The sequence below is a fragment of the Osmerus mordax genome, chromosome 6 (assembly GCF_038355195.1).
Source record: "Osmerus mordax isolate fOsmMor3 chromosome 6, fOsmMor3.pri, whole genome shotgun sequence".
NCBI classification, from domain to species: Eukaryota; Metazoa; Chordata; class Actinopteri; order Osmeriformes; family Osmeridae; genus Osmerus; species Osmerus mordax.
Window position 1 is genome coordinate 9,646,365 of NC_090055.1, and position 12,030 is coordinate 9,658,394.

Sequence of the window (12,030 nt, forward strand, 5' to 3'; positions counted from 1 at the left end):
CTCAACGTAGCCATATTGTTGTTACTTTTAAGGCAACTAGCGAGAGATCCGCTGTCTGCGGACGGCAAGATAGGGGCTTTCAATTTTGGAATACACGGAGCAATTATTAACTTATTAATTACCAAAGAAGTTACAGTCGGGTATGTATTTTTATTTAAGCATATTACGTTGGCTATAGTGGCAAGTGACTGGAAATCATGCTAACTGGCAAGCTAGAGCTAACATTCGTCTACTTTTCCACCACTGGTAGACCAGCCCGTAACTTGGAAATGTGACCCATTGGATTGCAATGGACAAACTCGAGGATCCGGTAACAGCGTTAATGTTGGTAACAACACTAAACGTCTAAACATAAGAAAAACCTATTTATGAATTTAAGAGTCATTCTATCATCATGGCGTAGTTAGAAACACTATCAACATAATTATTTAAACATTGTACAAAACTAGCGCGCTAGCTTGTTCAGCTAGCTAGCAGCAAGCTAAGTAAGGAACTAACTTCAAAAGTGAGGAAGAGATGCATAGCCAGCGTTGTTCCCAATTGTTACAGGACCGCAATTTTACCGTAGCTACTTCTGGTGACAGATCCTAAACAGCTTCTGGTAGCGTCTTGAGAAACTTGATTATTATATCGTTAACATTCAGTTAGCTATCAATGAATCTAGCTAGGCATACAAAAACATGAATAAGAAATGGATTGCCAGCCGTCAGTGTTCTTCCTGTTGAGTGTAAAGTATTGGCCAAATTCACTTCATGAAGTGTACTTTTGTTTGGATAAACTTGGAGACGATATCCAAGTCTAGCCTTCCGTCTATGTTGAAGGACGGATTTCTGCCTTTTTTATTGTCAATATTTATCCTCAATAGAACATACAGAGTGCAAACGTATTGGTCAATAGCAAGCCAAAACATTATGCGAAAGTACTGAAATCAAGTATTTTTGAGGCTAGCCTATAGTTGGAATAATGATGGTAATTAGGCAGTTTGAGTGGTGTGAAATTACATCTTTGGTTCATCCTCGACAGCTAAGTCTCCCCAGACAATAATAGTTTACACCAGACATTTTAACAGGTAAGAGATCTCCACTGCTCAGATGCAAATTTACAATTCACATTGATTTGTTAGGTGGGTTGGGTACCACATTCTGCATATCGCTACTAAGTCTGTTCATCTAGGTGCTGGAGACCAAACTATGCCACTGTCAGCAGAAATTGTCAGAGGAAAGATTCTTTCCTACTTGAGCTGTAATACCAGTCTTTCTAGAGGAGGTGGTGCACAGTGAAGTTGACTAGCCTAGCTGAACCCCTCCAGCCTAAGGCACAAAAGTAATTGACACATTTTGCCAGACTGGTGATGGATCATCTCCCTACAGCTAATCCAATAGGGCGCTGTTTATAAATGGATGCAGATTAAAAACACTAGAATACTAGAATACTGCTCTCTGACACACATTTGGTTATTTCTCGTGTAGTATAACTTCAGTGTGTCGTTAAGCCTGCTTGCCTTTACTCCTAAGCCACGGCCGCACATATATAGCATTTCATGGGTTAAGAGTTTCCTGTCTACAGGAGTGTCTTTCATATTCTGCTGCATTTCACTTCTGCATCTCTCTGGGGCTTTTGACTGCTAATTTATTTCCTTTTTGATTGCCAGCCTCCCATCTGGCACACACAAATGTCAAAATTGTATTTACCATTTAGGCTATTCCGTGGTCTTTGAATGCTCAGAATTATTAGATTTTACATGTATAACTTTACCTATGATATGACTCATTACACTCCACAAGTCTGCTTGATTTATTAGCAAACCGTTAGCAAGGTAGGGGAAGCACATTTCCCCATGCTCAGCAGGTGGCTGCCTTGCAGTCAAAAGTTTCTCCCACTATACCAAGCAAACCCTCAACCCCCGTTTCCACCATAAAACGTTTTTTGATCTGTTTGTATGGCCCAGAAGTGAACGTGCTGCACACATGACACGAGCACACCCCAATGAGGGAAACAGATGTGTCCTGAGAATTCCTCAGTGCAGCCATACTCCTCTGTGTTTCTAGTCCTTTTTCTGAAAGAAGGACTTCACGCCTGAGGGGAAACAAGCCCTTCCAAAAACCCAGAGTGCGCAGCTATTTCACATATCAATATTTGCTCAAAGGCATTGTCTTTATTGGTGAACTAATAGTCTTGTTTCACATTGCCAATCATCAGTAAAAGCTGTGGCTTTGCAAGGCCCTCTTGCATGCCTGTTCAGGCTGTTTTTTTTTTGTTTTGTTTTTTACTGTGAGTGAACTGGAAGACTAATATTTTGTGAAAGCAGAAGCAATAAGTAGGCCACACATTCAACTGGCTACCTCTCACAATGTTGTGCCGTTTGACCTCTACCCTGTCGCACAACCGATAGACTGTGTGACGATTTTCCAATAAAAGTATTGTGTATAGCACTTATTCTATTCCAGTTTGTGTCTTGCCATGCCAACCAGTTGACAGCATGAAGAGGGTTCCTGTGGATTTCTGGTGCTTTAATAACTTCGTGAAGTAGACATAAAGAATATACATTTCACAATACCAAGCCTACTAATTGCACAAAGTTGCGCTGCCTAATTACGCAACTTTGACGAGAGTAGAAAAAGCAACAAGCTGGAAGTATGATCAGCTTCCAACTCAGTTTTCTAGAATCTAATGCAAGAGCCTCTGTCTTACTACAACTCCCACACTTCCTGCCTCAATTATACCAAATAAGGGTGTGGTAAATTCTGTTAAGTTATGTTTGTAGTCCTATAAGGAAGAGTATTGTGACATGAGTGTTTGTAGTAGGTCACATGGTGTATCAGCATAAAGAGCGAAGTCTGGAACATTAACACAATGGTGCCCACTCACTATCACTGCCCAAGAGAGATTGTAAATATCTGAAATAGTAATAAGTAATCATTTACAATTGGACACCTTTGAAACAATATGTGTTGTTGTATTACATTTGACTAGCTTCTAGTTTTTATCAGTAATTCTGTGTCAAGCTATGTCTGACTAGATGATTTTAATAGGTGGGAGCTGAGACAAAAAATTCATCTCAAGTAACTTTAAATGTGTCTTGTGGTTAACATCAATCATCCTTGCCATAGAATCCTGATTAGCATCTGAAGTGCAGTTTACCCACTTCCTATATGTTTAGCTCCTCTAAACCTAACATAAATGGTTACTTACTCCTACTTACTATGCCACTCTTACTCCTGAACGGTAGCCTACAAGGGACCACAAACACGACCACATTGTATGTTTCCAAGACTAAAGGTATATGATTAAGTAAATGTCCTTTTTTTAATACTGTTGTTCATTGTTGGCGGAGCTGTTCAAGTGCCCAGTGCATAGGTCATGGTGGTCCCACACTTATAATCTGCAGTCACTGAACCGTAGTGAATGGATGATCAAACTACCCGTACGGGCATCATTGGCTTTGCTTCTTCTGCCCGAGCCTGAGGGGTTTCTGTCAAACACAGAGGCCTGGGCACTGGAGCCACAACTCACACCGAGCACTCAATACTAACTGTAGCCTACTTTCTGAACTGCTATAGTCTACTGCTATTGTACTTTAGCTTGGTGGTGTACACATAGGTAGGCCTACTTGCGCACATAGGCTGTAGTGTTAATTGGTTGCCTGATGATCAGGCCGTGTATGACTGTGAACATGTCTAATACTAACAAAGCCTAACACAAGCAACTGCATTTGACCTAGCTCAGATTCTAAATTGTGCTCTAAAATCTGTTAGTTCACTGTGGGTGAGGATGCTAGTCATGATGCTGTTGGATTGGCAGTCTACGGACTGCTTTTGCTCTGATTTATCAGATAGGTTTTGCTATGGGTCACCTGTTTAGAAGACACAAACAGTCAACCTACACCGCAGATTAACCTTTAATCCTCTTATCTTGGCCTCATGTTCATACTGAGGCTTTGTAATCCCTCCTGTAGACACGCTGTAAGCCCAAAATGTGTCCTCTAAAGCACAGCTGTAGAAATACCTTCGGATCAGGCTGATTTGTGTGGTAATACATTTCCTATGAAAGTTGTTTGTCTGTAGATTAAGTTGTAGTCAGCCTGAGGTTTTCTACAACATCTCACAGTTTTCTATTCTTCTTTTTATGTCTCTGTTTTGTATTATAGATTCGTTTAGAACACATGACTGCCTGGGTTAATAACATGATGAAACAGAGTAGTCTAGGCGGTAAAGCCAGTACCCAGCTACAAGCAGTCTGACTATCTTATAACACATGTAGCCTTACTTATCTAGCTTGGGTGAGTACACTTAAGGGGAACGCTTTTCTCAGGACCAAAACCTCACGCCACAAGAACAGTTTCTTTCCTTCCGCTACTAGCCTTATTAACAAGGCCCCAAACTGACCCTGTCACTTTACCTCAGACACTCTGTCACGCAGACACTCTGTCACCTCAGACACTATGTCTCTAACATATTCAGTATAATTTTTTTCTATATTATTTTATTTGTCGTATTTTATATTCTATTGTATAGCCCTAGTATTTTATTTTGTTGTACATTTTCTACATTTTTATTTTGTTCATTATGTTTAAATGTCCACTATATGCACCTGCTTACCAAAGTAAATTCCTTGTTTGTGACCACTTACTTGGCGATGAAACACGATTCTGAATCTGATTCTGATTAATAAAGAGAAGGATTTCCGCTCTCTCACCCGAGTCAGTCACTTCTCTCATTAACAACTTGAGGAGCTGCGCTGAAGGGTCGTTCTCTCAACACTCGTTCAAGGTGCCACTAGAAATGTCCGAGCTGTGGGAGCCAAAGTAGAGAATCTGACTGTAGGGCAATACTCGAGCGCCACTGTTAGTTTCTTGCCAAATTTACAAGCTACTTCATTATATGTAAGTGTACTCGTTATGCATCAAATTATGCTTATGATACCAAGTACCGAGTGTTTACCATGCGGTACCGGCTCGACATGAGTAGCCTACCAGTACTATCGAGTAGTATCTGTGCAAGACTGTTGCATTGTTATGCCATATGAACCTCGGAAGAGTACCAGCGAAATTGAAAACATCATGCCAGGGTGCTTTTAAGACAAAGAGTAGTTTGATGCCGTTTGGACTTTTGAGGGAGCTTCAAATGTGAGTTAATCAGTTGCCTTTACATCTCATATTAACCTGGTACTCATACTAAATTGAATACAGTTTTGAAATACATGGATTGGAAAGGCAGCCACTGCATTGCTGACAGTAGGAGAAGAACACGTCTGTACACGTCTGTTTTTTGTTGAATATTTTTAGACACTGTGGTCATTTAAGTTGAGGTTATTTCCTCAGCATGGAAGGAAGCTGACAGTAAATTCATCTTCGGTATTAACGCTTGCTAGATCAAATTGGTAGGTAAACGAGAGCATACAGCAGGTAGGAGGTACCCTCATCTCTTCCTGTTTTGTTGCAACAAGCACACATCTTCTGCGTCCACACCAATCACACTCAGCCGTTCCACACACAATTCCAGGAATTCAAAGTCCACTTCAGTCTTTGGACCACTCGACATGTTTGTGCCTGGTTTTCTATCGTGGTGTCACAGTTCGGCAAACATATTTGTTTTTTGTACGGCAAAATAAATGGACTATCACCTCCAGAAATCGTCTTAACACAGGATATTGGCTGGTACAAACAAGCCGTTACATGACACAGAAGCTGCAACACGCACGTTCTTCTCTTCGTAGCACACTCCAAAACAAGATTATTGATGGCATGTCCACCTTTATCACTTAATTGGATTATTACCCTTTCTTTGTAAATGAGTTTTATAGAGACTTCCAAGGATGGTTAAGTCATATGAAGGAAGACAGAAAAAGGCAGTCTTGCATTCTCTGGGATTGTGGTCGATCAGCAACATGCCAGCTGTTGTACTTCAAATGAACCGGTGTTCTCCTAATAGAAACAAATCAAGTGCATTAAGTAGGCCTAGGCTATTAGTCAACATTTGTCTGAAAATAACTTGAGTGATTTGTTTCTGTAAGCCAAAAAGATGTGGTAATGCATTTGATTTGCAAAAGCCATCACACTACGCTACGTTTTTGAAAACATGATATGGGTTTAGCACTGAGAACAGCACGCGACAACAAGATGTTTTTTATTGTCAGTGGAAAACTAAAATGGGGATGTTGATAGGTCTGCTGGTATAGTCACTATTAGTCGCATCTACCATAGCTCTGTACTGGCCTGCTGAAATGGATCTGCTTGTCGTGAATGCAAGGATGTTTAATGACACACAAAAGCCTCTTTCTCTGTGTCTTTGTCATACTCACTCTCCCCTCGCTCTCTGCGTGAGTCACCACTGTCCTGTCAGGCTGTCATAGAAGGTCTCCTGGAATTTAACAGCAGTGCAGTTTGAACAGATTCCACCAGTGGCCCCTGAAACAGAGGCTCTCTGGGGTAATCATACATTGACTTTACACTCAGAAATATTGTCTAGAGAATAAGGATCTCTGGAGATGCTTTTAAGGACTTGGACATCCCTGTCCCCTGCCTTCCCCCAGTTGACTTCATGAAGATCAAGATTGTGCAGTTGTGGCTACGTCTGGGAAGCCCAGTAGTATTTTTAGATGCACTCTCTCACAGTTTGAGATGCACACAGGTCTTTTAGGCCTGTATGCAGTGGCCGTCTCACCTAATCAGCGGTAAAGGCAGTTGAGAACTGATCCATGATGTGATACAAGCTAGGCTGCATTTTCTCTTTCCTACAACTGTATCTCCTAATTATTTGCCTTATGTGTCTGTGTGTGGGAAAATGCAATGTCAGATAGTCTGCCTGTGCCATGGGGAGAAAATGGCAAGACAACGAAAGCTGAGAGAGAGGAGACGGATCAAGTCATCGATTAATCATGGGCTTGTCTTGAGCCACTGCTGCTCCCATAACCTAAGGTAGCCTGGATAGTCTAGCCTGTCTTATTGATCCCTCCTTGAAGGCATATTTGATAAGGTGTTATTCAACAGCAGGTATCAAAAGTGCCTGCTGGTGATGGTAGAAGCCCACAAAGTGAGCCTGGCCCTGGCTTGTTCTAGCAACAGGATGGCTTTATTTGCCACCTGCCCAACATGCCAACATGGGCAGTGTAGGTCAAGAGAGTAACCAGTGAGCTACTGTGACAAGATCAGTCCAGTCGCTTAATGCCTGCTGTTTCTGGGGCTCTAAATATTTAAAGGAGAAGTCAACGATGTAAGATAAGATGTAAGATTTGTCTGTCAGTTGAGATTGCAACATGCTACAATTAAGTACATTAGTATAGCAGGAGTGTGTTATTTTTCCCCCTTATTCTATAGTGCTCCAGTAGATTACACATACTGGGCTTCAGTCATTTGACTCGATTCCACCAACGGAAATACGGTATATTTGGCTAGGCGGGGCTGTCAGTCTCAGGCTTTGACAAAGTAAGTTAGACAGGACTAACTCTGACTCACTAATGGAAAGGTGAGTCACCGTGGTGCTTAGCCAAGAGGTGGGCGATCCTGTCCCTGCACATCAAACCCTTAAAATCAGGAGTCACACCTTTCTATCCTCCACAGTATCTGAAGATATTCAGCCTACTATACTAGGCACTACGTGCTTTCCTACGGATCATAGGCTGTGGTGGTTCCTTTCATCAGTGTTTCTGTAATGATTCTGACTGAATATGGAGATTATTAGCCTGTGTAGTGCTAGTTTTATCCATGCCCTGTTAGTGTTGTGCTTCCACTTCAGTCGGCAGGGATGTATTTATGGTTCTAGAAAGGCCTATGCTGATAAGCGTACTCCCAAACCCACTGCCTAGGTATCAGTCCTAGGCCAGGCAATGGTATTTGAATTGTTCCTTTTTAAACAGACCATGGACAGAGCACAGTAGCTGGTAGCCTACAAGGCTTTAGTTTTGTTGCAGTGTTGTTGAGGCACACAGCCAATGTGTGCCTCAACAACCCTTTCTCTCTTGTTTGGTCTTGTTTTCTCTTTCTCTCTCTTGCCTGGTCTTGCTTTAGATCTATTCCCTCTTTTCTAAATGAGAGGTTGAATGTGGCCGTCATGCTAGTGGGCAGCGAGGCATGACTAATATGGCTAATATATCACTAGCCCCCTATGTTGGCCCACAACCTCCCTTCCAGAATCATGCCAAGCTCCACTCCATATCTAACCCATCAGTAGCGCCTGCTCTCCTGGGATGGCCGAAGCCCAAATAACTAGGAGCCAGGCCTCAGTAAAAACTTTAGCATTAGCCTGTGCTGCTAATTAATATGATCTCTACTGTGGCGCTGGCAGTGCCAGGCCTTCAGGGACAAAGCACTGCTCTGCTCCATTGTACACTCTGCCCGGTGACTCTTTTGTGTGCCTTTGTGTTGAATTACTTTGTGTACTATGACTACAAGGCCCATTCCAGATCCCACTCGTTGGGTAGGCTGTGTTTTGATGCTAACATTGTTGGTCGGCGTGTGCTTTGATTGGTGATTGAGTGCTCATGCGTGTTGAATCTATAGTGTATGTATGTACAGTACACTGTACGTCATTATGCCTTGTAGAATTTTTGTGCATCAGGAGGGTCAAGCGTGTCTCGTTCTCACAGGGCGCTAGTCCTCCTATGCCCAAGGGGGCAGCAGCATCGCCCCGTATCCGTCATCTGAGACCCTTGACTTTTTCAGACTGTGGAATCATTGGGAAAAGCCCAGAAGCCCCTGCTGACTGTCTCTCATCTGTTGGCGTCTGGGTCAAAGCAGAATAGCCTCTCCGCTCGCTCCTCTCTCATTTGAAGTTGCTCCTCCAGTGTGGAAGAGCTGCAGCGTTACGTTCCCCGAGGGAGGAACTCCAGAGGATGAAATGAACACCCCCCACCCCCTTCGGAAAGAAATTTAACTTTTGTGTCCCTGATTCGGTGCCAGGCGCCTGTGATGTCTCTGATTCATTTAGCGTCTTGTGGGGACTGGGAGGTTGGGGATGAGGTGAAGGCAGTCAGAAGACCACAGGAGCCGGATGAAGAGAAGGCACCAAAGAGAAAAAAGAGATTAGACACCACAGCCCATTACAAAGTTAATTCCAGCACTCACACTCTAGAGACACCAGAGCGGAATTGGAAGGAGGGCACTTTGGAGGGGGAAAAAATCCCAAGTACATGCAGGGTTAGTCAGGGTCCAAATATGGGATCCTTCGAAAACAAAAAGAAGCTGAAATTACAATGGTCAGATTCAGGGATGCACTGAGTTTACCTTAGCAAACCTCAGTACTGGTGTCCAATTGGACTTTAAAAAAAAAAGAAGCAGATTATGTCTGTTTCGTCTGTAGTACGCCTCAGCCAGATGGTTGTGGGTGCTGAGTAAGGTCAACCATCTGCAGCCATTAACCTCTATGATAACCATCCTGATGCCCAATATTTAAACTCTGGATTCCATGCCTTCTCCCCCAGGCGAGCGTGTGTATGATTGGAAATGTGATTGTAGAGTATTTTAGGGACTTTGGTACTGCAAGGTGACCATGCCAAAGGCGATGCTGTCAAGGTAAAGCTAAACAAGCTTGGCAAAACAGAGATTCTTTTGCAAGCTAGTCATATCACTTTTCACTCCATCATTACACAAGGTTGAATCTCTCTGTTGTTCTAGTTCTCCAATCTCCTTCACAGAATGTAATGTACTGGAATGCAAAAGGTTGCTGCCACTAGCATACAATCATGGGGATTGGCAATTCAAAGATTTTACACACTTGCTGGTTTGAGAGCCTTTTTTTTTACTTATTAATTTATTTTCCCCTCTTCCTGTTTCTTTCTGTGTGTCCCCCCCCCCCATCCCCATTCAGGCAAGACTAAGATGGTGGACCGGCTGGCGAACAGCGAGGCCAACTCCAAGCGCATCGGGGTAGTGGAGGGCTGCTTTGGCGCGGCAGGTCAGCCACTCGCCATCCCAGGCCGCGTGCTCATCGGCGAGGGCGTGCTCACCAAGCTGTGCCGCAAGAAGCCCAAGGCGCGCCAATTCTTCCTCTTCAACGACATCCTGGTGTACGGCAACATCGTCATCCAGAAGAAGAAGTACAACAAGCAGCACATCATTCCGCTGGAGAGCGTCACCATCGACACGGTGCCTGACGAGGGCGAGCTGCGTAACGGCTGGCTCATCAAGACGCCCACCAAGTCCTTCGCCGTCTACGCCGCCACCGCCACTGAGAAGTCTGAGTGGATGAGCCACATCGGCAAGTGCGTAGGCGACCTTCTGGAGAAGAGCGGCAAGGCGCCAACCGGAGAGCACGCCGCGGTCTGGGTGCCCGACTCGGAGGCCACCATCTGCATGCGCTGCCAGAAGGTCAAGTTCACGCCCATGAGCCGCCGCCACCACTGCCGCAAGTGTGGGTTTGTGGTGTGCGGGCCTTGCTCGGAGAAGAAGTTCTTGCTGCCCAGCCAGTCGTCCAAGCCGGTGCGTGTCTGCGAGTTCTGCTACGTGCAGCTGAGCTCGGGGGGCAGCCTGGGGGTGCGTTCAGACTCCTACAGCAGATACGGCCCCAAGTACAACAGCAACAACATGTCGGACGAGGACGACGAGGACGACAGCAGTGACTGAGGAAGCCCCCCCCACCTTGTTCTTGTTTTTTGTTTATTTTGGGAACAAAATATTCTATTCATTACTTGGGGCTTTGTCTCATTTGTTATTGGTTTTCTGATGAAGTTCCACAAGAGTCTCCAACTGTGACAGTGTTGTTAACATAGTGTAGTTGGATTGGTAAACATCTGAACACTAGGCATAAACTGACTGCTTCCTAAAATGACACTTTTGCTCCACAGTCCATTCTTTCTGTAATTAAGTACTAATCAATAGTCCTCACTACAAGAGAGAAAGACACCCTAACTGTCCTTATCTTATTCCATCTACAATCTTTCCCTGTAGTATTGACATGTATTTTTTTACAGATGGAGTGCTAAAGTCCTTAAATTATGCTAACCATTGTTGTGGTGAAAAGCAAATGTTTGGCTGACTGTCAATGGGTAAGCTATAAATATTTCAGGTAATATACCAAACAGTGCATTTATTCACTAGTTTCTTCAGGATTTTCTACCCTCTATTTTACCGTACGCTCAATATTTTTCTTTAAAGCAGAACTGAAGGGCCCTCCTATTAACTAACAACTCAAATGTATGCAAAATCCTGGCTTGTGTAGTCAGCCTTACTAGTTGTTGGTTTTGTAGATTTGCTTATGACAGATCACCTCATGCTTTGTGAACAAGCCTTGTTATGTGTGCGAGAAAGATACATATTGAGTGTAGAAAGTAATAAAGAAATTGCAGTTCATCTGCAAACATTGGCATGATTACACAGTATATTAAACAATTCCGGCAGTAAGCTGTCCCAAAAATACTTGCCTTCATGTCACATAGTGCCTCTACAGTGAAGAGCTAGTTGTAATTTTGTAGCTATGAAATGTACATTTCTAGGTATCAGATTATATGTGAGTGCTGTATTTTAGCAGTATAAGTACAGTACAAAAATGGATGTAGGGCAAAGTGTATGTTCCGATAATGTGCATATTTCGATTTTTTTATAGAATCAATGTCTCTCTTTCATGTTCTTTTTAAATTATGGATGGAACTTGTCACCAATACGTTATACAAAGCTTTATATATATATATATAGTTCCGTGCTGCAAATGGTTCTTCCAGTTTTGTGACAGACTTCTGGGTTGAGTTTGGTTGTTCGTTTTTCTTGACTGAGACTGACTGACTGCAACAATGAGGAAATCTGCCCATTGTCTTCCAGCCACTGTCATCACCTCAACATAAAACTGCTTCCTAAATGACTTTCAGAGGTCGGAGGTTAAAGCCTGTACAGAAACCACCTCAGCAACCCCCCAGTACAGCAGAACTCTCAAGAAAAAACAAAAAAACTAAACTTAAACTCTCAAATAATCTGTTGGTCACTCCCCTTTATTTCAACGTAAACACACACGTGCTGAACATTCCCCTGCCGCTTAACCAGGAAGTGAAAAGCTCCATAGAGGAACAGTGGAAAAACTACCCACCACCAACCTTCAGTCTACT

The 12,030-nt window shown here is 43.3% G+C and overlaps 1 protein-coding gene across 2 annotated transcripts; it reads left to right on the plus strand.

Annotated features, from left to right (window-relative positions):
- On the plus strand, window positions 1–11,282 carry plekhf2 (pleckstrin homology domain containing, family F (with FYVE domain) member 2). 2 transcript variants are annotated; one of them, XM_067238846.1, is made up of 2 exons: window positions 1–140; window positions 9,804–11,282. In XM_067238846.1, exon 2 carries the CDS (start codon window positions 9,815–9,817, stop codon window positions 10,556–10,558), a length of 744 nt encoding a protein of 247 aa, XP_067094947.1. In that variant the 5' UTR covers window positions 1–140; window positions 9,804–9,814; the 3' UTR covers window positions 10,559–11,282. The 2 variants fall into 2 exon arrangements, with proteins under 2 accessions (XP_067094947.1, XP_067094949.1); XM_067238848.1 differs by lacking the exon at window positions 1–140 and adding an exon at window positions 9,472–9,508.
- Window positions 11,283–12,030: the final 748 nt, after the last annotated feature.